The sequence below is a fragment of the Leucoraja erinacea genome, chromosome 6 (genome assembly GCF_028641065.1).
Source record: "Leucoraja erinacea ecotype New England chromosome 6, Leri_hhj_1, whole genome shotgun sequence".
Taxonomy (NCBI): domain Eukaryota; kingdom Metazoa; phylum Chordata; class Chondrichthyes; order Rajiformes; family Rajidae; genus Leucoraja; species Leucoraja erinaceus.
The window spans coordinates 15,990,035-16,012,770 of NC_073382.1; the positions used below are offsets into that span (position 1 = coordinate 15,990,035).

A 22,736-nucleotide genomic window follows, 5' to 3' on the forward strand; every position below is an offset into this window, starting at 1 on the left:
CAGAACAGAAGTTGAACCCACAAGTCTGAAACTAGAAGTCTCTGGGTCTGTATTTAAGATTAAACTAGGTGCAGGAGTAGGCCATTCGGCCCTTCAAGCCAAGCACTGCCATTCAATATGATCATGGCTGATCATCCAAAATCAGTACCCCATTCCCGCTTTTTCCCCATATCCCTTAATTCCATTAGCCCTACGAGCTAAATCTAACTCTCTCTTGAAACAATCCAGAGAATTACCCTCCACTGCCTTCTGTGGCGGAGAATTCCACAGATTCACAACTCTCTGGATGAAAACGTTTTTCCTCATCTCAGTCCTAAATGACCTACCCCTTATTCATACTGTGACCCCTGGTTCTGGACTCCCCCAACATCGGGACCATTTTTCCTGCATCTAACCTGTCCAATCTCTTAAGGATTTTATATGTTTCTTTATATAAATATTTTATATGTATTCCTTGGAGTTTAGAATAAATGATTAATTGAATCGCTGAATCATTGAAAAGGATCATCGAATCGTTGAATGAGGGATGAACTTATTCAAACATTTAAGAGTCTGAGAGGCTTGAGGTATTTGTTGAGATGTTGTCTTTCATGGGAGAGTCACAGACAAGGGAACATAGCTGAAAAGTAGGGCTGGTTATTTAAGTGTGTAGGAATTTCTTCTCTAAGAGAGTAGTGAATCTCGGGAATTCTCCATCCTTGATGTTGGTAGAGGCTGGGATCATTAGATATAGTTAAGTTGAAGATGAATGTTTGGATCGAGAAATTGAGGGCTATGGGGAACTGCAACATAGGAGTCGAGACCAATGTACTGTAGGTGGGGCAGGCTTGAGCGGCTGAGTACCCCTAGTCTGCCTAGTTGGGGTATGGAGAGAAGGCAGGTACAGGATACTGAGTCGGATGATCAGCCATGATCATATTGAATGGCAGTGCAGGCTCGAAGGGCCGAATGGCCTACTCCTGCACCTATTTTTTATGTTTCTATGTAGTTGGGTCAAGAATCCAGCTGCTTAGACTTGTCAGGATCCTTTGCACTCCAGGATTTCCCTGTGACACACTTGCCATCGAACTGTGCTCTGTAATACATTAGCAGCAAGTTACCCTAATTGAATTCAAAACAGAAAATGCTGGAATCGCTCAGCAGGTCAGGCAGCATCTGCGGGAAGAGAAACAGAGTCAACATTTCATGTTGAAGACCCTTCTGATATATTGATGGAGAACCTGCTGATGTCCTGATGAAGGGACTCTGATCTGAAATGTTGACGTTGTTTCTCTCCCCAGAGGCGTGGTCTGACCTGCTGAATATTTTCAACATTTTCTGCTTTTATTTCAGATTTCCAGTATCTGTGGGGAGATAAACAATTCATGATTCAGTTTGATGTCGCCACATTATTCATTGGTTTTGATGGGGGGTGCTGGACCGGAAACATTAGCCGCTTCTCTCTCCAACGATGCAGCCTGACCTGCTGAGTGTTCCCAGCATTTTTCTGTATTTATTTCAGATTTCTAGCATCCAGTCTTTTGATTTTAATTTACCCGTAATGAATTATCCAGGGTCGTACAACACCTACCACTGCATTAAAACATTCTATTTTCTTTAAATAAGGATTCCTTTTCTGGTTATTGGGATTAACTTTATAATTAGCTTCCCAGCGAGTGATTTTCTTCATGCCCAAGAGATGTCTTCATAATCAGGCTGTGTCGTTATTTCATTGAGTCTTAGATTGGCTGACCTTGTCTAACTTTCCCCAATTGTTTTGAAATAAATCGGCTTTAATAGACCCTTTCTGCATCCCTGTGGGAAATGACCTGTGGGAAGCTGGAATTTGAGATGTCTAGATTAAAAATGGAACCTTTAGTCATTTTTATATTTCCACGTGATGTTATTAAAAAGCTGAAATCCCTCGTAACAAGATAGTTAAATTAGATTGATGTGGTGAGCATCATGCAGGAGGAATTATAAGTCAGCAGTTTGTAAAAGAAAACGTAAACAGATTCATTTACGGACTGCGCTTGGGACCAACTTATAGCCACACAATTCACAAATCACACAGACTTTGCCATTGCTTCCCACTCAGTAAACAGAGGCGGATCAGACCAAAGACTCAATATTAGCTGCCCGGTCCAATTAACACACTCATTCCACACAATCGTATTGACTGTACTGTCACCAGCTCAGAGCATATACAGCAAAAGAAAGAACAGGCCGTCGCATGTTAATTGAAGCATTAATTCGATAAATGAATCGCCTGCTTCCTGATAATCAACTGCACCCATCCTCTGTAGACCAGACATTTGTCCAGTGATTAGGCAGCAATGAAATTTACAATTCTGCCATTTCCAACATCATATTTTACAATGTGGCTGCTAATAGTGTTGGAACCAGACTATAACTGGTATTAAAACAAGGTGTACAGCAGATGTGCATCCATTAACGAATAGCAAAGGAGAAGAAATCCTAACGAGTATGATAGGGAATCAAAAGTGTAAATTACAAAGACAAGTTGTATATTTCTCCATTCCCTTGAATAAAGATGATTAAGGGATGATCTATTTTAGGCATTTGGTTATTAAAGGAAACCATGTAATCTCTATCTTTAGCCGATTTTGTTTGGCAATGGCGGGGAAAGACAACAAAATTCAAGCCAGACAACGCAGGGGTGATGGGGAACAGAAATCTGGAACGTTTTCCCCCCTCTTCCAAAAATATTGCCAGGGCCCTGGGGAGAAAGCAATGGAACATTTCAAAACCAATCAATAGAAGGAACAGGGTAAAGGGATGCGGAACATACTCATATGCAGGAAGGTATATCTCAGCTATGCAATAACAGAAAAAACTCAACCACATGCTCCAGCCTCCAAATTGTCCATGATGAATGTTGGAGTTGGTGAGTGGGGCAACATCTAGCACCTCACCTCATGGTCCATCAAGAGTAATATATCCTATGATTGTTCAAAGTTCGTCAGCGAAATTCTCCCCATATTTATGAAGATTACCTGTGAATTACTTCTGGATAAATTACTGGAATCCTAGCAACAGTTGCACGGGGAGGGCAAGGAGGAACAAACATCAAATAATGCAAAGTGTATAGGAAGGAATTGCAGATGCTGGTTTATACCGAAGACAGACGCTAAATGCAGGAGTAACTCAGCGGGTCAGGCAGCATCGCAGGAGAAAAGGAATCGGTTCAGTTCAGAACAGGCGATGTTTCGGGTTGGAACTTCTCTGAATGTCAAATAATGCATGGGACATTTAGAATACAAGAAAATAAACCACAGCGGGGCATATGCAACTGGACATTAGGACGAAAACCATGTCCATGCATCTTCCAAATGATCCCGAAGAACCCAAAAGCCTACTGATCGTATCCTGGAATATGCCCAGTGACAAAGTGTCCACAACCATCTTGAGTGGAGAATTCCAAAGGACTTACAACCTTCCAAGGGAAAATTAATTCTAAAACACAAATCCTTTATCCCAGTGCTCTTCCCCGACTCCAGGCCCTCCTACCACCTTCAAAAAAATGCCTCTCAGTAACAAATAGTGCAGTGTCTACATACACAATTCACTCAGCGCTTTCTAATAATATTTACTGAACTGATTTCAACATTTTTAGTTTAAAACAGGCTATCTTTAAAGGACAAATGCAAAGCTTACAGGATTGTGGTAATGGGAGACTAAACCTGATTCAGTAATCACAAACTGTATTGAGATTACAATGAGCCATTTACAATGAAAAGATATTAAAGGGAAATGGAAAGATTAAGGTATTTTAAATTATTCAAGAGACCAACTGCTCTGGCAATAGCCATATTTAACCAAGGAATTTCAGGTGAAAGCAGAGCGGTTAAATGGTCGAAGATAATTGGATTGTGAAAAATGATTCAATTCTAATCTTAACATCAAATTTAAAAAAAAATTCTACTGAATCCTATATTATTCTCCCCACATTCCCATCAACTCTCCCCTGATTCTATCACTCACCTGCACACTAGGGGCAATTTACAACATCAAATTAACATAATGACCCACATGTATTTGGGATGTGAGAGGAAACTGGAGCATTCGGGATAAACCCACGCAATCACAGGGAGGACATGCAAACTCCGCAAAGGCAGCATCTGAGGTCAAGACCAAGTCTCCGGAGCTGTGAGGCAACAGCTCTACTAGCTGTACCAGTTTTGGGTCACCTACAATTAAGACTGATCATTGGTAACCTTCTATTCAACGTGGGTGCGGGCCATCCATATATTGGATTTATCGGGCCCTTTTGGAGAATGGATAAGGGTTGTCCACATTATGGGGGCTGGAATGACATATGGGTACGGACAGCAGACTTTCTTTCTCAAATTGAGGGCAATGAATCAAGTTAGTTTTTACATCAATCCAGCAGCTTTGTGGTCAGCATCATGGTGACTAACCTTTCAAAGCCATATTTATTTTAAATGTTTCAGCCACAATAGTGGGATTTGAACACGTGTCCTGGCTACAGATCCTGTGATAATCACAATGCCACTTTGTGCTCCAATTCCTTCAAAGAAAGCTTGAACTTCCTGCCCCATGAGGACGAAGATTGCCTCCTGTCGGCAGATGGAAGTCAGGGCCAGAGTGGTCTCATGAACTAGCTTTGATTGCAAAGTGGAATCTCCCACACAACTTATTTTCCCCACTTCCTCCATCGAAATCAGATAGAACAAACATTTGTTTTACTCTCCTAAGAAATGGCATTTTACCCATTGTGTAGGGAGTGATATGCAAGATGCTGCCATTGATTTGGGGAAGCAGAATAACTTTTTTAGTTTAGTTTTCGTTTAGTTTAGAGATACAGTGCAGAAACTGGCCCTTCAGTCTCAGGCGCTGTAAGGCAGCAACACTACTGGTGTGCCACTGTGCCGCCCACTAGTATAACTGATAATTTATTGTATTATTGTTAATGTATATTTATTTAATGTACTGTTACGTTAATGAGCCTGTAAAGCTGCAGAAAGTAAGGATTACATTGTTCTGCTCCTGGTACATATGACAGGTAGGGTTTGGAGGGATGCAAGCCAAACGCAGGTAAATGGGATTAGCTTGGCATAATTGCAAACCGGGCCTGCGCCGACCAGTGATCCCCGCACACGAACACTATCGTACACAGTTTGCACTCGGGAAAATTAAACCAAGCCAATTAACCTACAAACCTGTACGCCTTTTGGAGTGCGGGAGGAAACCGGAGATCCCGGAGAAAACCCACGTGGTCTCGGGGAGAACGTACAAACCCCGTAGTCAGGATTAAACCCTGGTCTCTGGTGCTGTAAGGCAGCAACTCTACCACTACGCCACCATGCCACCCTTCATCATTCACCTGGTCATCATTGTTAGCCACAAATTACATTGTGCACTTGGCCTTAAAGTCAAATATCAAATTCTCACCTGCTGTGTAGTGCTGTGATAAGTCAAGTTACCAATGAAAGGTCCAATCAAAGCTGCTATTTACCTCGCCAGATACTAATCATCAACCATGTCAAAAGAACAATCCTTTGTTCCAGAATTTTTTAATAGTGTAAAAAATTTCATCAGCAAATATGAGAGAATTATTAGCAGTGAAGATTTTTAGTTAATGCACAAGTCTTTTGCCAACAAGCAAATTAAGCAGCTGGCAAAATAAAAGGAGAAAATTTACAGTAACAAGCAATTCAGAAAGTAAGACTTAAAATTATAAATCTGCTTGTGCAAGAAAACAAATGACCACATGCATACATTCAGAACATTATTCAAAGTTAATAAGCAGTTTTGACCCAACATGCATTAACATACACCAGACTAAGGGCATGTGCAGTGATGTGCAACCAAAGGACATTTATTACATGCTTTAGTAATCAAAATTTCAAAGAGAGGGAGGGAGTAAGGACATTAAACAGACAGTATATATTTTGTTAGCCTATCTGGTCTTTATCTCAAATCCTGGATGAATATTTTTCCATGCAAGTGTCAAACTATCAGAGAAACATAAGTCACAGCATAGTCTGATTATATTAAGTGTTGGAGTGGGAATGTACACATGTAAATTGTGCCTAGGGTTGTCAGCTCTGAAGTAATTCTTGGACGTTACATCAATGAATGGCCTGTTGGTTTTTAGTGATCCTCCGTCCCCCCTACATGCATTGTACCTTCATCCCAATGAACGTCTTATTAATAAAGATGGATGGCCAATGTCAGGTTGGCCATGGGGTAGAAGAGGGTTGAGGGGAATGGTGGTGAAACATTACTCTGAGTGAAAAGAAAGGACCCAATTGCCTTAGCTGTGCGCCCAAAGACAAAGAGCCATGGATTAAAGATGGCTGGTGGGACAATCAGATTACAGCTGGAGACAAACATAGAGTGACAGGGGACTGAGACGGCAGAAATTCTCCCTAGTCCACAAACTGCCCAGAGGAATCCCTCCTTTCAGGAATCTGCAGATATTTGTGCCTTGAGTAAAAAACAAACTACTGTGGGAACTCTGTTAGTCTGGCAGCCAGCATTTTATGAGGGAAAGAGTGGCGCAGCAGTAGAGTTGCTGCCTTGCAGTGCCAAACGCCTGGGGTTCGATCTTGACTACGGGTGCTGTCTGTATGGAGTTTGTACGTTCTCCCTGTGATCGCATGGGCTTTCCCCGGGTGCTCCGGTTTCCTCCCACATTCCAAAGACGTGCAGGTTTGTAGGTTATTTGGCTTCAGTTAATTGTTCCTAGTGTGTAGAATACTGGACTTTATCTTACACTAAACTTTATTCCCTTATCATGTATCTGTACACTGAATGGCTCGTTTGTAATCATGTACAGTCTTTCCGTTGACTGGTTAGCACGCAACAAAAGCGTCTCACTGTACCTCTGTACATGTGACAATAAACTAAACTAACTAGAACTAGTGTACAGGTGATCGCTGGGCTTGTTTCCAAACTATACCTCAAAAAACGAAATCTAAATGGACAGACAATGGTTCAGGTCGAGACCCGTCTTCAGACTGATGGAGTAGAGGGACCCTTGATGCGGCCTAACCCACAATGTAGTGCTCTAAGCGGTGAGAGGAGGCATTGGTTTTTTGCACTCATTTGGCCTTTGCTTTCATTGTGCTTGGGTCGATTGTGGTGAGCTACCTTCCTGACCTGTTGCAGTCCTTCTGGTGAAGGTTCTACCACAGTACTTTCAAGTGCTAACTGCAGGACCTATTGACTATGAAAGAATGATGATGCATTTCCAAGTCAGGACAGTGCACAACTTGTACAGGAACCGGCAGGTGGTGATGCTGCCCTCCACCCCTGGTCTTCCTTTGAGGTTATGCCGCAGGGTTTGGAGGTGCTGTTGGAGTAGCCGAGTAGAGGAACTGCAGGATATTATATGTGGACAAAAATGCTGGAGAAACTCAGCGGGTGAGGCAGCATCTATGGAGCGAAGGAATAGGTGACGTTTCGGGTGGAGACCCTAGTTGGGGCACACTGCAACCACTGTGCATGGGCTATGGAGGGGATAATTATGTATGATGCTCAACGTGGAGCCGTTCCAGGGCTGCTTTCCCCGAGATTGAGCTTTAGTCTTGTTGGAGCTGCGCTCACCCATGTAAGTGGGAGTGCTCCATTAGACTCCTAACTTGTAGAAAGGCATCTGGGTGTCTGGAGGCGAGTCACTTGCTGCAATAGCCTTATCCCAGCACTATATTTATTTTGCTGTCCAGTTGAGATCCTGGTCAATAGTGACCCCAGGAGAATGACAAAGCCAGGTAGCTGAACTCTCTCTTTTGGAGATGGGCACAAGTAATGAATCTCAGTCTTGGAGTAAACGCTGCTTGCCACTTATCGGCCCACGTCTGAATGTTGTCCAGATCTTGCTGCAAGCAGCCGAGGGCTTCTTCATTTGCTGCAGAGTTGTGAATGGAATTGAACATTACGCAATCGTCAGCAGATAGCCCCACTTCTGACATCAAGTTGGAAGGGAGGTCATTCATGAAGCTGCTGACCGAGGTTGGGTCAAGGACCTTGTTGTGGGAAACGCTGGGAGATGGAACCTTCAAGAACCCACAACCTGGCTAGATTCATCCTCACCCCAAGGAATATTATGGAATTATTCTGTATTTCCCCATGAGAGAATCGTCCTGTTCTCAAAGGGACTTCTTGTAGTCCCAATGCAATCTTTACTCATCATTGCAATCCTACATGTTGCCAACAGGGCCTGACTTCCTGCTGCTGGGAGGCTTTGAACTGCCCACAGACGTCACCCTTTTGACAATGTGATTCCATGTTAACTCAAGAGGGAATCATCCATCCTGGCTTGTCTTGGACTTTAAGCCAGCAGGCATTGCAGCTGTGAGATTGGATGGGAAGACCAGGAGACTCCAGGGGGTCGGGTCAGGGATGAAATGCTGAAAAATACTTTGCCTGTTTCGTCAAGTAACTATATGTACGAGGCTATTCCCTGCAGCTGTGCTCTCTGTGCAAGAAAAGTGTGCGAGTGTGCGTCAAACTGATTTAACATTAACCCCTAGCCTCAGAAATGGCCAACAAAAGAAATACTGTCTCCTTAAAGCAGTTCCTCTCCACCCGAAGCAGTGATCCTGTTAACAAGATAAGGACAGTTACAAGATAATACACCTTTGTTTCTCCAACATAGCAATTGCCAAAGGGCTAGTTCAGGCACAAAGGGCCAAATGGTCTCCACCTGCATTGTATCGAAAGGCCATTCCCCGAATGAAAACCCCCTACAGTCCCAGATTACCAATTTCACTTCACCTTAACAGGATCACATGCCTTAAAGCAAACATTCAGTTGATACAAACAATTTGCACCATAGAATCAGAACATTTGGATGGCAATTCAGAGCAAGAACACGCCAACATGCATTGAGAGCAAGGACAGAGCAGGAATGTTGCTTCAAAGATACATGCGGACAGAGCCACAGCATTCATGGTATACAAAGAACACACCTTTGCAATGTTACATCCCCCGTCAGGACAAATGACAAGAATGAGAAGGGTTTGTCTTTCACTAGATTATACATCTTAGGGAGTTCTGCACTGCCGAACGAGTGGATATGACACTGCGCCTCCCAATTTTTGCTTGGCAAGGAGTCAGATCTTTCGTTCCCAGCAGTGGGGACCCAGGGAAGAGAAAACTTACCATGAGGCAGAGCAACTCTCTATCCAACCTCAAAACTCAACACCAGGCTGATCTTTAGTTTTTAACTGCGCTACACCGATCTTTGATCTTTACAGAAAGCCAAGCCTGCATCACAGCCAACTGCTCCAGGGAACATTAAGCAGGAAGCGAGTGATTCATTAATCGATTCCTGCAGGGAGCAATGGAGAGTGAAAATCTGAAAGCATCCCATTTTATTACTTGCAGCTTTCAGGTTTGGGATTACAATCCAAGTACTTGACTCCATCGCGCACAGCATGACTCAGGATTTCTTGTATGCATTTACACTGGGAAATTATTTATATTCAGCAAGGAACACTCATTAGAGACATTAAACTCATCCGAATGGCAGCTCATTAATGCTCCCAATTTTAAAGTGCCCTTTCCTCGCAAAGTTCCAGCTGAATTGCGAAATGGCCTGAAGTGGCACAGGATTTATATATAACAAATGCTTTGTTTTAAGATCAATAGGCTTTGGTGAAAAGTGGGGGAAGTGTTTTTAAAATGCCACATCAAATCGGTGGGTCAGTAAGTTAACTTTGTCCAACCTAATGTGACAGGGAGAAAGTAATTGCCGTCACTGTAATTGCTTAGCTGGAACAGCTGCAGCAAAAGAACACTTAACTTCTCTTCCACCACTCAACTAATTCCACTCAAGTTTCAAATCCCTCAGTCCCCTCCACAAATAAAATCAATCAACCTGATATTTGAACGCAGCATATTTTGGTCAACCTTGCTCTGATATTAAATGGTTCCTCACCTCTGCTAATGGTTTGATGTCACCTCACTCTTTAAGGACATTGGAGGAGGGAGAAGAGGGGTTCCAACCCGATGGAGGGTTTGTCTACAGATAGGTTCCGACGTCACCCATCCATCCCTTTTCTCCAAAGGTGCTGTCTGACTCGCTGAGGTACTCCAGCACTGTTTGTTTATCTTAGGAGAAGGGAGGCTAATTTGTCGATGTACTAGACTGCATCCGCAACTCTCTGCAACAAAGAGAGTTGTGAGTGTGTGGAATTCTCTGCCTCAGAGGGCGGTGGAGGTCGGTTCTTTGGATACTTCCAAGAGAGAGCTAGATGGGGCTAGCGGAGTCAGCAAATATGGGGAGAAGGCAGGAACGGGGTACTGATTGGGGATGACCAGCCATGATCACATTGAATGGCGGTGCTGGCTCAAAGGGCCGAATGGCCTACTCCTGCACCTATTGTCTATTGCCTACTCTTGCAGTCTTGGCCAGAGCAGTTGAAGATTCCATCTACACTTCACGCTGACTCGGAAATGTAACAAGCACTCACAGGAGCACTTATATCTCTGTCATTCCCTCTCCTTCCCTCTCCCATTCGGCAGAAGATGCAGAAGCTTGAAAGCACGTACTACCAAATTTAGAAACGGCTTCTTCCCTGCTGTTATCCGAGTACTGACCAGACCTCACACAAGTTAAAGGTGTCGTCGCAATCTTCCTTCCTACCTCACTGCAGCCCTTGAACTTTTTCTTATTTTATTTACACTTTGTCTGTAACTGTGATGCTATAGCACTGTAATACTATATTATGCCCTCTGGTTATATTTCTCTTTGCATACCTGTTGAACTTGTGTATGGTTTGTTTCACGTATGGTATGATTAGACTGGATAGCACGCAAAACTAAGTTTTTCCACTGTATCCCGGTACGCATGGCATTAATCAACCAATAGCAATACCAACACTGGGCATGTCATCCAGGCAAATATCTCAAGATTACTCACCAAGTTAGATACCAGATCACAGATATATTAGAAAAGGTGATCACATTGGAGAAGAGTGAACCAGGGTTGTGAAATTGAAGGTACAGCCACTAATGGTGGAGTGAAGGAAACCAGGTCAGAGGAGTTTTAAAGGAGGGCTGAAGCAGGTTATGGGCCTGTCCCACTTAGGTAGTTTTTCAGACGACTGACAGCGACTGTCAAGGCGTAGCAGGTCGCTGAAAAATCGGCGACTGGAACGTCGACTGTCAGAGTGGAACACACACACACACACACACACACACACACACACACACACACACACACACACACACACACACACACACACACACACACACACACACACACACACACACACACACACACACACACACACACACACACACACACACACACACACACACACACACACACACACACACACACACACACACACACACACACACACACACACACACACACACACACACACACACACACACACACGCTTCCTTCACCAGCCAGTTAAATGCAGGTGGGGGACAGGGCAAGCGGGGGGGGGCGCTGTCTGAGTGAAATTCACATTGTGCAAAGCCAATGTGATACAGACACACACCACGATGAACAGGAAGGTTGGCGCTGTAATTAAGACGGTGAAAGCACAGTGTACGGGAAGGGTCACTTTAAGCCCTTTGAAAGAGGGGGGGGAGGGACCCACTACCACTGGGGGACCTACGACACGGAGAATTCTTGCTACTCTCCATGGCGGCTTCATTCTGGTCGCCGCTAATTTTATCAACATGTTGAAAAATTAGCAGCGACCAGAATGAAACCGCGACTAGTTCCGAGAATGTGAGAACTACTCACGACCATGAAGGTGACTCCCTGACAACCACCCGCGAACATGTGGCGGCCGCATAATCTCCTGTAGTTGCCTAAAAAAGGCCGCCTAAGTGGGACAGGCCCATTAGAGGAGAGGGAACCCGGGTTGTGAAATTGAAGGTACAGCCACTAGTGGTGGACTGAAGGTCAGAGGAACTTTAAAGGAGGGCTGAAGCAGGTTACAGAGATTCTCTACTCTGTCGCTCTGGTCAATTTTAACATGAATTTAATTACATATAGAGTCACAGAAACATACAACATGGAAACAGACTGTCTGGTCCAACAGGGGTGGCACAGTGGCACAGCGGTAGAGTTGCTGCCTTATAGCGCCAGAGACCCCCCCCCCCCCCCCCCCCCCACAAAGAACGATCCTGACTACAGGTGCTGTATGGACTTTGTATGTTCTCTCTGCGACCACGTGGGTTTTCTCCGGGTGCTCTGGTTTCATTCGACGCACCAAAGACTTGCAGGTCTGTACGTTAATTGGCTTCTGTAAATTGTACGTAGTGTGTAGGATAGAACTAGTGTATGGGTGATTGCTGGTCGCCATGGACTCGGTGGGCCAAAGGCTCTATCTCTAAAGTCTAAAGTAAAATCTAAAACTAGTCATGTCGCATTTGGTCCATATCCCTCTAAACCTCCCTGTACCTGTCCAAGTGTCTTTAACATGCCTCAACTATCTCCTCTGGCAGCTCATTCCATATCCCCACTGCAACCCCTGAATGAAAAAGTTGCCCCTCAGTTTCCTATTAAATATTTCCCCGCTCACCTTAAAACTATGGCCTCTGGTTCTTAATTCCCCTGCTCTGTGTAAAAGACTCACTGCATTCATCCTATCAGTTCCCCTCATAAATTTATACACCTGTATAAGATCAACCCTCGGCCTCCTGACCTCCAAGGAATAAAGTCCAGCTTGCCCAGCCTCTTCCTATAGTTCAGGCCCACGAGTCCTGGAAACATCCTGGTATATATTTCTCTGCAGCCTTTCCAGCTTACTAACGTTGTTTCCACCGCAGGATGACCACAACTGAACACATTACTTCAAATGCGGCCTCACCAACATCTTGTACAACCTACGTCTTGTACAACTCTAACATAACGTCCTAACTTTTATACTCAATATCCTGACTGATGTAGGACAATGTACCTTTAACACCCTCTTTATGACTAACAATTTACCCTGTGTAATCAATGTGACCCAGCATTGGAGCCTCAACCTAGACTGACACTTGGGGTTCATTGCAGACCAATACCTGGAGCCTCAGCCCAGGCCGACACAGAGGGGGCGACCTTAACATGATTTGACTGCCTCAATACAGACAATGCAAACATGACAATCCTCTAACCTCAATTCAAGCAGCTCCTGTTGGGAATTGGCCACCTTGGTTACTAATGGTGTACATTCTCAAACAAGCTTTCTGAAGGCTGTGCAGAAATATTCTGTGAGCACTGCACTTGGTACAAGCCATTCAGCCGTCTGCTTTGTGTCTGTCTATCTGCCCCATACCAACCCTCTTCTCAGCCTTCCTCCATTCACCCCATTCATCATCACCTCTCTCCCTCATGGACTCATCATGCTCCCCCCCCCCCCCCCCCCCCCCCCCCCCCCCCCCCCCCCCCCCCCCCCCCCACTGCCTGGCCCAAGTACACACAGGGATTAGCCCAAGATGAATGGAGAAATAGGCATGAGAGGCTGGATGGCCACTTACTGTGCCCAGAGTGAAATGTCCAACAATTTTTACCATTCAACTATTCCATTTCCCTGGTCAATCTGTGACCTAATTCTGTATCACTTAAAACATTCAGCGATTAAACTTTGTCAGTACAATTACAAAAAATCATAACTACGAACAAAGATCAATTCATCTCAAGTATAAAATAAATGTTAATCCTGGCATGAATTATGCAGACAAGACTATGAATAGGTTATTATAGCTGTTCCATCATTAATTAAGATCAAGGTCAATTTGATCTTATCTGATCTGAGCCACAGCTCCACTTTCTTGATGTTTTCAAGAGAGAGTTAGATTTAGCTCTTACGGCTAATGGAATCAAGGGATATAGTGAAAAAGCAGGAGCAGGGTACTGATTTTGGATGATTAGCCATGATCATATTGAATGGCGATGCAATAGACAATATTTGCAGGAGTAGGCCATTTGACCCTTCGAGCCAGCACCGTCATTCACTGTGAACATGGCTGATCATCTACAATCAGTACGTCGTTCCTGCCTTCTCCCCATATCTGCCTTCTCCCCTTTGATGCTGCTACCTCTATCTAACTCTCTCTTCAAAACATCCAGAGAATTGGCCTCCACTGCCTTCTGAGGCAGGGAATTCCACAGATTCACAACTCTCTGGGTGAAAAAGTTTTTCCACATCTCCGTTCTAAATGGCTTACCCCTTATTCTTAAACTGTGGCCCCTGGTTCTGGACTCCCCCAACATCGGGAACATGTTTCCTGCCTCTAGCGTGTCCAATCCCTTAATAATCTTATATGTTTCAATGATACCCTCTCATCCTTCTAAACTCCAGTGTATACAAGCCCAGGCGCTCCACTCTATCAACATATGACAGTCCCGCCATCCCGGGAATTAACCTCGTGAACCTACTCTGCACTCCCTCAATCGCAAGAATGTCCTTCCTCAAATTTGGAGACCAAAACTGCACACAATACTCCAGGTGTGGTCTCACCAGGGCCCTGTAAAACTGCAGAAGGACCTCTTTGCTCCGATACTCAACTCCTCTTGTTATGAAGGCCAACATGCCATTAGCTTTCTTGAAGGCCAACATGCCTTTAGCTTTCGTAAATTTCTTAAGATCTCCGTCTTAAATGTGCATTTTCCAACATCGCTCCGAAACTGCAGGCTCCGATTTTCCGAGTCTGCACCAAGTCCTGGACACTCCAACCAGAGGAGATAGTCCTTCACCTACCTACTACTTTCTTTCAATATCTTGAAAACTGTACTTCCATTACCTCAGTGATTTTTCAAGCTTCAACCACCCTCACCAAGCTTGCCCAAGCAGCCTCACATTGTCAGTTATTGCAATGCCATTGCTAGCCTGCCAAGATTACTGCAATGTCAAACCACACGCAGTAATTAGCATCGTCATCACCGTTTCACCCAATGGCTTGGTGTTTCTGAAAATCGAGGGATATCAATCCCTATAATAGCATGGCCTCCCAAACATCACTCCACCAGCAAGCCACGAAGTAACCACGCAGAATAATTCCTGCTTCCAAAGATCAAGGTGTAGATCGTGCAGGAGTAATATGTATATAAAGCTATAAAAATTACAGTAAAGCAATGGAGGACATACTGCAAGTAATATAAGTAACATCGGTTACGGTTAATTACAGTCCATGATCTGCATCTAGATATAATCCCCATATCGAGCATTCAGGAGTAATATGTATATAAAGCTATAAAAATTAAATATAACCGATGTTACTTATATTACTCGCAGTATATCCTCCATTGTTTTACTGTAGATGATAGTTAATTTTTATAGCTTTACATACATATTACTCCTGCATGATCTACACAGGGCTCCTTCTGATTGCTCCTGGAACGTAACCAGAACTCTTGCAATTTACACAGTAGCATTTATTTCCGATTTGCAGGAAAGATGAGGAAACAATATATAAAGTGGGCACTGGCTGGGGGCAGAGAGCAAGGGAGGCAGAGAGGGATAACGACAATACACAGCATTGGGTGACAATGACTTCTTCCCTGCCACTGCATACCTTCCTTATAAAACGTAACTGATAATCTGATGCCCTCGGGATTTCGCTGGTGCTGCTCTGGCAAATTTTCCCAACTATTAGATATTACTCCTCTTAATACCCCCAACACACTTTAAGTCATTTTTTTTTTAAAAAAGACGTTACACAATATTACGGGAAATTTTCCAATCGTCCCTGAGAGTTTCAGAGGGGGCATGGGAAATGGGCCTTGGCAAGAGCTCAAAAACTGGTGGGCCTGGCGAGTGGCGGGGAAGTACAGGATCCCCGGCTTTGATGAGTTTCAGGAGAGCACAGGAACGGAGTGTTTCAGGAGAGACAGAAACCGGAGCCCTGGTGAGTTTCAGGAGAGACAGAAACGGGAGCCCTGGTGAGTTTCAAGGAAGCACAGGAATTAGGATTCTGGTGAGTTTCAGGAGAACACAGGATCCAGGGCCCAGGTGAGTTTCTAGGGGCACAGGTCCAGGGCCCAGGTAAGTTTTAGGAGAGCATAGGAACAGAGGACTTGGTGAGTTTCAGGGGAACAGGAGAGCACAGGATTCAGGGCTCCGGTGAGATTCCGGGAGCACGGGAAACAATATCTCGTGAGCCAGGTGGTAAACCATCAGGATTTCGGAACAAAACACAAATTGATGCAGTAAGTCAACGCAGCATCTGTGGAGGGAATGAATAAGCCGTGCTTTGGGTCTGGACCCTTCAAACATCACCTATCCACTCTCTCCACAGATGCTGCCTGACCTGCTAAGTTCCTCCAGCACTCTGTGTTTTGATCAACCTTCCAATATCTGCAGTTTCTTCTTTTTCCGTCAGGGTTCCGGAATAGTTGAATAACAAATTATTGGAGTTTTTTTTACTGTAGTGAGGTTTGGTTTTAATATCAAGGTCGGTGGTGGTGAAATCTGAGAGCTACATATGAAATGGAAGGAATTGGCTACTTAACTCCTTGAACCTATTCCGTCAGTCAGTAACATCCTGGTTGACCGCTTTGATTCTTACCCACTCCTCACAAACCACCAACAGGCCAAATATTTCTCCCTTCTCACTGTGGAAATATTCAGTGATAGCCCCACAGCTCAATGGGAAGAGAACTCTGTCAATTTAATAGCATTTTGTGAAGGAATTCCCATCCACCTTATCACATTCCTTCAGTATATTTCACAATAGGATCACCTCTCATTCTTCTAAACACCAGAGCATTGCCCCAAACTATTCACTCTCTCCATTTACCAATCAACATAGAGAACTTCAATAAGATGATCAATACTGTGCACATTGCTATTGGTGAAGTCTGAAGAAGGGTTCTGACCTGAAATGTCTCCCACCCTTTTTCTCCAGAGATGCTGCCTAACCCGTTGAGTTACTCCAGCAGTTTGTGTCTATCATTGCGGCTTCACAAGTTCTGGGTGGCGATAGCAAGAATTTCCCTACTTTTATACTACAACCTTCTTATGACTCTTGTTGTGAGCAGATAATGCAGAATCCATTGGATTCCAAGTCAGATCAAATCAAAGCAATGATTCCATTAAAGAAAGTATTTTACCAGTGACTCCAAAATGAACCACTGGATTAGAGCCTGATAATTGCCATGTTGAATTTCACCACCTTATATATTAAATTCCTCCTCATACCAAGCAACCTACGTGCAGAGTTTACTACGTTAAATTATTTCTGGAATTAACACAGCAAATGCTGGAAACACTCAGTAGGCCGGGCGGGATCTGTAGAGAGAGAAACAGTCAAATCTTCAGGTCGATGACCTTTTATCAGAGTATTTCTGATTTCCAACATTTTTTGTTCAAATCTTTCAAGTATCGAACGTGCAATAACCTGGTTTTGTGTACCTGAAACATGTGATTTGATCAAGTAAATTCAGTTCACAGTGATATTTACAATGTCTTCTGAATTTTGATTTCATTTACATTTACATCTCGGATCTTAATTTTCTTGCTCCCCCGGCTTTTTGCTTTGGCATTTTAACCCATTGTGAACCATAGTGAAAGCAGTGAGTTGCGAAGGTGGCTTCCACCAAATAGGGATCGGCAGTAAACATTGGCATTGCCCGATTGCCCACTTTTGGTAAACGAATGAAAGAAAACCTGTCAAAGAATTAAACAAATACATGGCAGCCAGAATCCAGCTGCCATCAGTATCTGTCAACATTAAAGTAGGAAAGATTTGTCCATTAGTTTTTCAGAGAACTGTTTTAAAGCAATTTTCAACTAACTCTTTCCCTCCAAAGTCAATGGGCAGCAAGGAATTTGGTGAAGCATTTTACTGAAACGGTCACTCTGTGTCTTCCTTAGACTTGTCCAATTTCACTTCACAAGCTAATATAACACTAACAACCTGGCAAGTCACTTACCTAATTGAGATATACACATAAAATGACACAACACTAAAAGTACTTGTAACCTTCACTTCCATCCTTTGAGCCATCAATAAACTGGACCCAGTTCTGCCTAATTGCTCATTCCACAAAATTAGGCTAATTGAAAGGGGCAAACTATAATCATTGCATAAACATCAGATATGAAGTCAACCCCATCCCAATATAACCTAATCAAACATCTGTTGCTACAATGCCAGCGGTATAAACATTGAGTTCTCTTAATTTCAATTAACCCTTGCATTCCCCCCCCCGCACACTGGCCATCCTACTAGTTCCACTATTCACATCCTTGTATCCCTTCATTATCAACTCTTCCCCAGCCAACAATGGACCATTATGGGCTCTACCCTTCCTTGGCCATCTGTTGCTGGTCCTACTTTGTTCTGGCCTTTTCTTACCCTCTACTGGCCAGTTTCCTCCCCTCTACTTTTCAGTCCGAAGAAGGGCACCAACCCGAAATGTCACCCATCTCTTTTCTCCGGAGATGAGCTGATTGACCCAGCGCTGAGTTACTCCAGCGCGTTGCTATCTTATGCCTATATTCAGATATGAACCATGAAGGCAGTCACTTGCCAACTCTACAGTTGTCGGCCACACCGAAAACCTTTTTACTATCTTAACTACAAGCAGGAATCTCACAATCTGCATTTATCCCAATCACACTGTCATTGTCTGATGTCAAAGGCTACATCGATCAGATCTATGTGCGATGGGAAACACGTAACCATGGCAACAAAACCTCAGTGGACCAAAGAAAGGCGATCCCAAAGATAGTACAGGTTGTAGCTGGCTGCACCTTTAGAAGTCACCACTGTTGCTTGAACTGTAAGACATTGCACTTTCTCTGTCTTGCTCAGCAGTTCAATATCTAATTGTTATTTTACAGTTTAACTCAATTGCGGAACTTTTGAGTTGCAATTTTAAGAAGATGCCTATTCTCACTTCACGTTAAACGATTCTGTAAGCAGCATAGTGCAACCCTCTCGCCAAACAACCCTGAATACTGAGCCGGCCAAGGACCCAGAGGAACATTGCTTTCCAGATGTCCTCAAGGATGCCCGTGTGTTAGTCAGAGAATAGTGGGGCACAGTACAGTGGTATCCAGATCTCTATTGTCGATGACCATTGGTAGCACAAGGATGCAACTGGCTGGCTCGGTGCAGTTGACTGGAATCGGGGCAGTTAGCCGCAGCTGCTAGCAGGTGATGACGCCGCGCTCACTAACAGGGCTGGCGTCATCGGGATCACTGAAGCTGAAGGAGCTGTCCTCCTCCAGATCCTCCTCCAACTGCAGGCCCCCCAGGGAGAAGCCACTTCTGACCAGGGGCGAGGGGTCCATGGCCACGGGGTTGCCGAACACCAGCGGGCGGCCAGGAGAGTGGATGGCCTCGGAGTCCGACTCGCTGGACTCCGTCCCGCTGCTGGTCGACCCCTCCGCGGGCTGGGCGGCCCCGAGGCCTGCGGGGAGCAGGCGGGGGATGGGCGGGCTGGCCCGAGCTGGCGGCAGCCGGTTCCCCGTGAACCTGCCCTCCCGGTGCAATGCCCTGGGGGAGTACAAGCCGTCCTGGCCGCCGTTGCTCCGCGCACTCAACGGGGTGGAGACCATGCGACTGAGGATGAAGGGGTCCGTCTCCGACCTGTTGCGGGATCCCTGCACCCTGCCGGACGCCGCCTGGCCAAATGAAGAGGAGCAGCGGCCGACTGGGGAACACCCGCCGCCCTCCCAACAGTGGCCGTTCTGTGCGAGGAAGCCCTTGGGCGCGGGTCGGTTAACCCCACTGTTAGGGCTGGAGCCCGCGCTACCCGAACCGATCGGCGTGGCGCTGGGGCTATGGCCCGCGGGACCGCGCCAGGCCTTGCGGAGCAGGGAGTGGTGCCTGGGCACTGGAGACGCCCGACCTGGGCAAAAGGACAAGTCGGCACAGGAGAGGTCCTGGTCAACGAGCTCCTCCCTGGCGTGGAAGGGGGTGCTGGCGAACCTGAACTCCGGGGACTCCCAGCGGCCGGGACGCCCGGCCTTCTCTTCCTTCTTGGAGTAATCCCCCCCGCTGGTCAGCCCATCCTCATCGTTGTCATTTGTTTGTGCCCGCGAGCCCCATAACCGCGCCCGCACCGGCTCATACTCGCTATCTACATCACTGCCGTCAATGTACGGAATGGAAGAGCAGCTGCTGTGAGCCGCTCGAGGTGCTGGACCTGCATTGTGTTGCTCCCTCTGGCCTCTCGCCTTCTCCCTCGCTGCCTCCTCCTGCCCGTCCGTCTTGGGGCTTCGGGACGGCGAGCGACTCTTGCTTTCCACCGGCTTCTCCTCGGTCGGGCGAGTGACGGCCGCGTCCTTCCTCTCGTTGGGGGTCGGAGGTCCTGTCGACGGCAAACCCTTTCCAAAAGGAAAACCGTCATTCTGAAAAAGAGATGAACCTCAATGCATGATCCTGGGCAGCCCCGGTTATAGTTTTACATGATTACTAGCTCCAGTCATTAGAAAGTTAGAAGTGGAACATTACTGCATAGGGATAGGCCCTTGGGCCCATAATGTCCATACTGAACACGACGGCAAGTTAAACTAATCCCCTCTGCCTTCACAAGTAAGCATTTCATTGTTCCCTTTCGGGACATCCGACAGTAAAACAGTCTTAGAAACATAGAAAATAGGTGCAGAAGTAGGCCATTCGGCTCTTCGAGCCGGCACCGCCATTCGATATGATCATGGCTGATCATCCAACCCAGTATCCTGTACCTGCCTTCTCTCCATACCCCCTAATCCCTTTCGCCACAAGGGCCACATCTAACTCCCTCTTAAATATAGCCAACGAACTGGCCTCAACTACCCTCTGTGGCAGAGAATTCCAGAGATTCACCACTCTCTGTGTGAAAAATGTTTTCCTCATCTCGGTCCTAAAGGAATTCCCCCTTATCCTTAAACTGTGACCCCTTGTTCTGGACTTCCCCAACATCGGAAACAATCTTCCTGCATCTAGCCTGTCCAACCCCTTAATAATTTTGTAAGTTCTGCGCACTTATTCTGCGCACCACTTTTTAGTAAAGATGGCAGGCATTTGGGGGGGGGGGGATTTTATAGAAACTTACAAAATTCTTAGATGCAGGTAGATTATTCCCGATGTTGGGGAAGTTCAGAACAAGAGGTCACAGTTTAAGGATAAAGAGGAAGTCTTTTAGGACCGAGATGAGAAATTAATTTTATACACAGAGAATGGTGAATCTGTGGAATTCTCTGCCACAGAAGGTAATCGAGGCCAGTTCATTGGCTATATTTAAGAGGGAGTTAGATGTGGCCCTTGTGGCTAAAGGGATCAGGGGGTATGGAGAGAAGGCAGTGATGGGATACTGAGTTGGATGATCAGCCATGATCATATTGAATGGCGGTGCAGGCTTGAAGGGCCGAATGGCCTACTCCTGCACCTATTTTCTATGTCTATGTCTATGTCTATTTGGAAAGGCTGTGTGGATGGATGGCAGAAACAGAGCTGGGGCGAGGAAGAGACTGGGGAAAGTCGGAACGTTGTTCAATACTGGTGTTCAAAATAAGCACAAAGTTTGTTGGAATAAATAGGGAAGAATTTGCAAGAATTCTTGCAGGTCCAATAATTTAAGTGACCATAACATGAAGATGTAAATGTGATTTGTGAAAACGCCAATGAAATGAAGAGGGGAAATTATTGCACTTTGTTTCTAATAGTCTGGGAACGTTGCCTGGGAGCTGGTAGTAAAGGTTCACCGAGACCTTTAAAAAGGGAAAAGAAAAATCACATTGAGGCGATGAGTGAAGTACAGATGGGTCTTGGTGTTCTTGTGCATTAATCATAACAAGCTAACAGAGCAAGTCCAAAGAGTAATTAAGAAGACAAATGTATTTCTGGCCTTCATTGCATAAGGATTGGAGTTTAAAAATAGGGAGGTTTTGAAACCTCACCAAGAATAGACAATAGGTGCAGGAGTAGGCCAGTCGTCCCTTCGAGCCGGCACCGCCATTCACTGTGACCATGGCTGATCATCCACAATCAGTGCCTTATCCCCTTATTCCTGCCTTATCCCCATATCCCTTCACTCTGCTATCTTTAAGAGCTCTATCTAACTCTCCATTGAAAGCATCCAGAGAATTGGCCTCCACTGCAGTTTGCCTTTCAGCCTGAGAGTTCACAGTCTCCTCTTTCCGAAGCCGACTGCACAAGAAATAGGTTTCACCCAGCAATCAAGCGGGCGACCGGACAACTACACGGTGACTTTTGTACACCAGAATGTGAAGAGGAGTGGTGCCTGGCCTGACATCTACCATCCCATGACCCTTGATGCTGTGGATGTTCAAGTGAACCAACAGAAGTGGAAAACAGATCTGATAACCGTGTTCTGTAGACGACATTGTTTCCTGATTACTGACTTGTTTTAGCCCCAGTGACTGATGATCAGGCAGGCTTCGAATGGATCGCATTTTGCTATGTTTCCTGGAAAATAAAAGATAGGACAAGAGTAAGTAAACAACTTTAACTAAACACTAAAGCAGTACAAAACACTAGTGAGTAGAAACAAGGAACTGCAGATGCTGGATTACACAAAAGGACACAAAGTGCTGGAGTAACTCAGCGGGTCAGGTAGCATCTCTGAAGAACATGAATAGGTGACGTTTCAGGTCCGGACCCTTCTTTATACCCGAAACATCACCTATTCATGTTCTCTAGAGATGCTGCCCGACCCACTGAGTTACTGCTAAACGTTGTGTCCAAAACACTAGTGACTTGGTTTCTTCTTCTGGTTGACTTTGGGAATTTCTGCAGAGGTTCACACAATTTGCATTAAAACTGTAAAAGGGAATATGAAAAGTTCAAGAACTTCAATG

General features: G+C 45.2%; 1 protein-coding gene across 1 annotated transcript in view; it reads right to left on the minus strand.

Moving 5' to 3' along the window:
* Window positions 1–22,736, minus strand: part of farp1 (FERM, RhoGEF (ARHGEF) and pleckstrin domain protein 1 (chondrocyte-derived)) — a 254,948-nt gene that overhangs the window by 89,972 nt on the left and 142,240 nt on the right. The window contains exons 12-13 of the mRNA XM_055636674.1: window positions 22,281–22,344; window positions 20,081–20,285 (exon numbers count right to left, since the gene is read on the minus strand). Coding sequence (XP_055492649.1) covers window positions 20,081–20,285; window positions 22,281–22,344 — 269 coding nt within the window. The remainder of the gene's footprint in view (window positions 1–20,080; window positions 20,286–22,280; window positions 22,345–22,736) is intronic.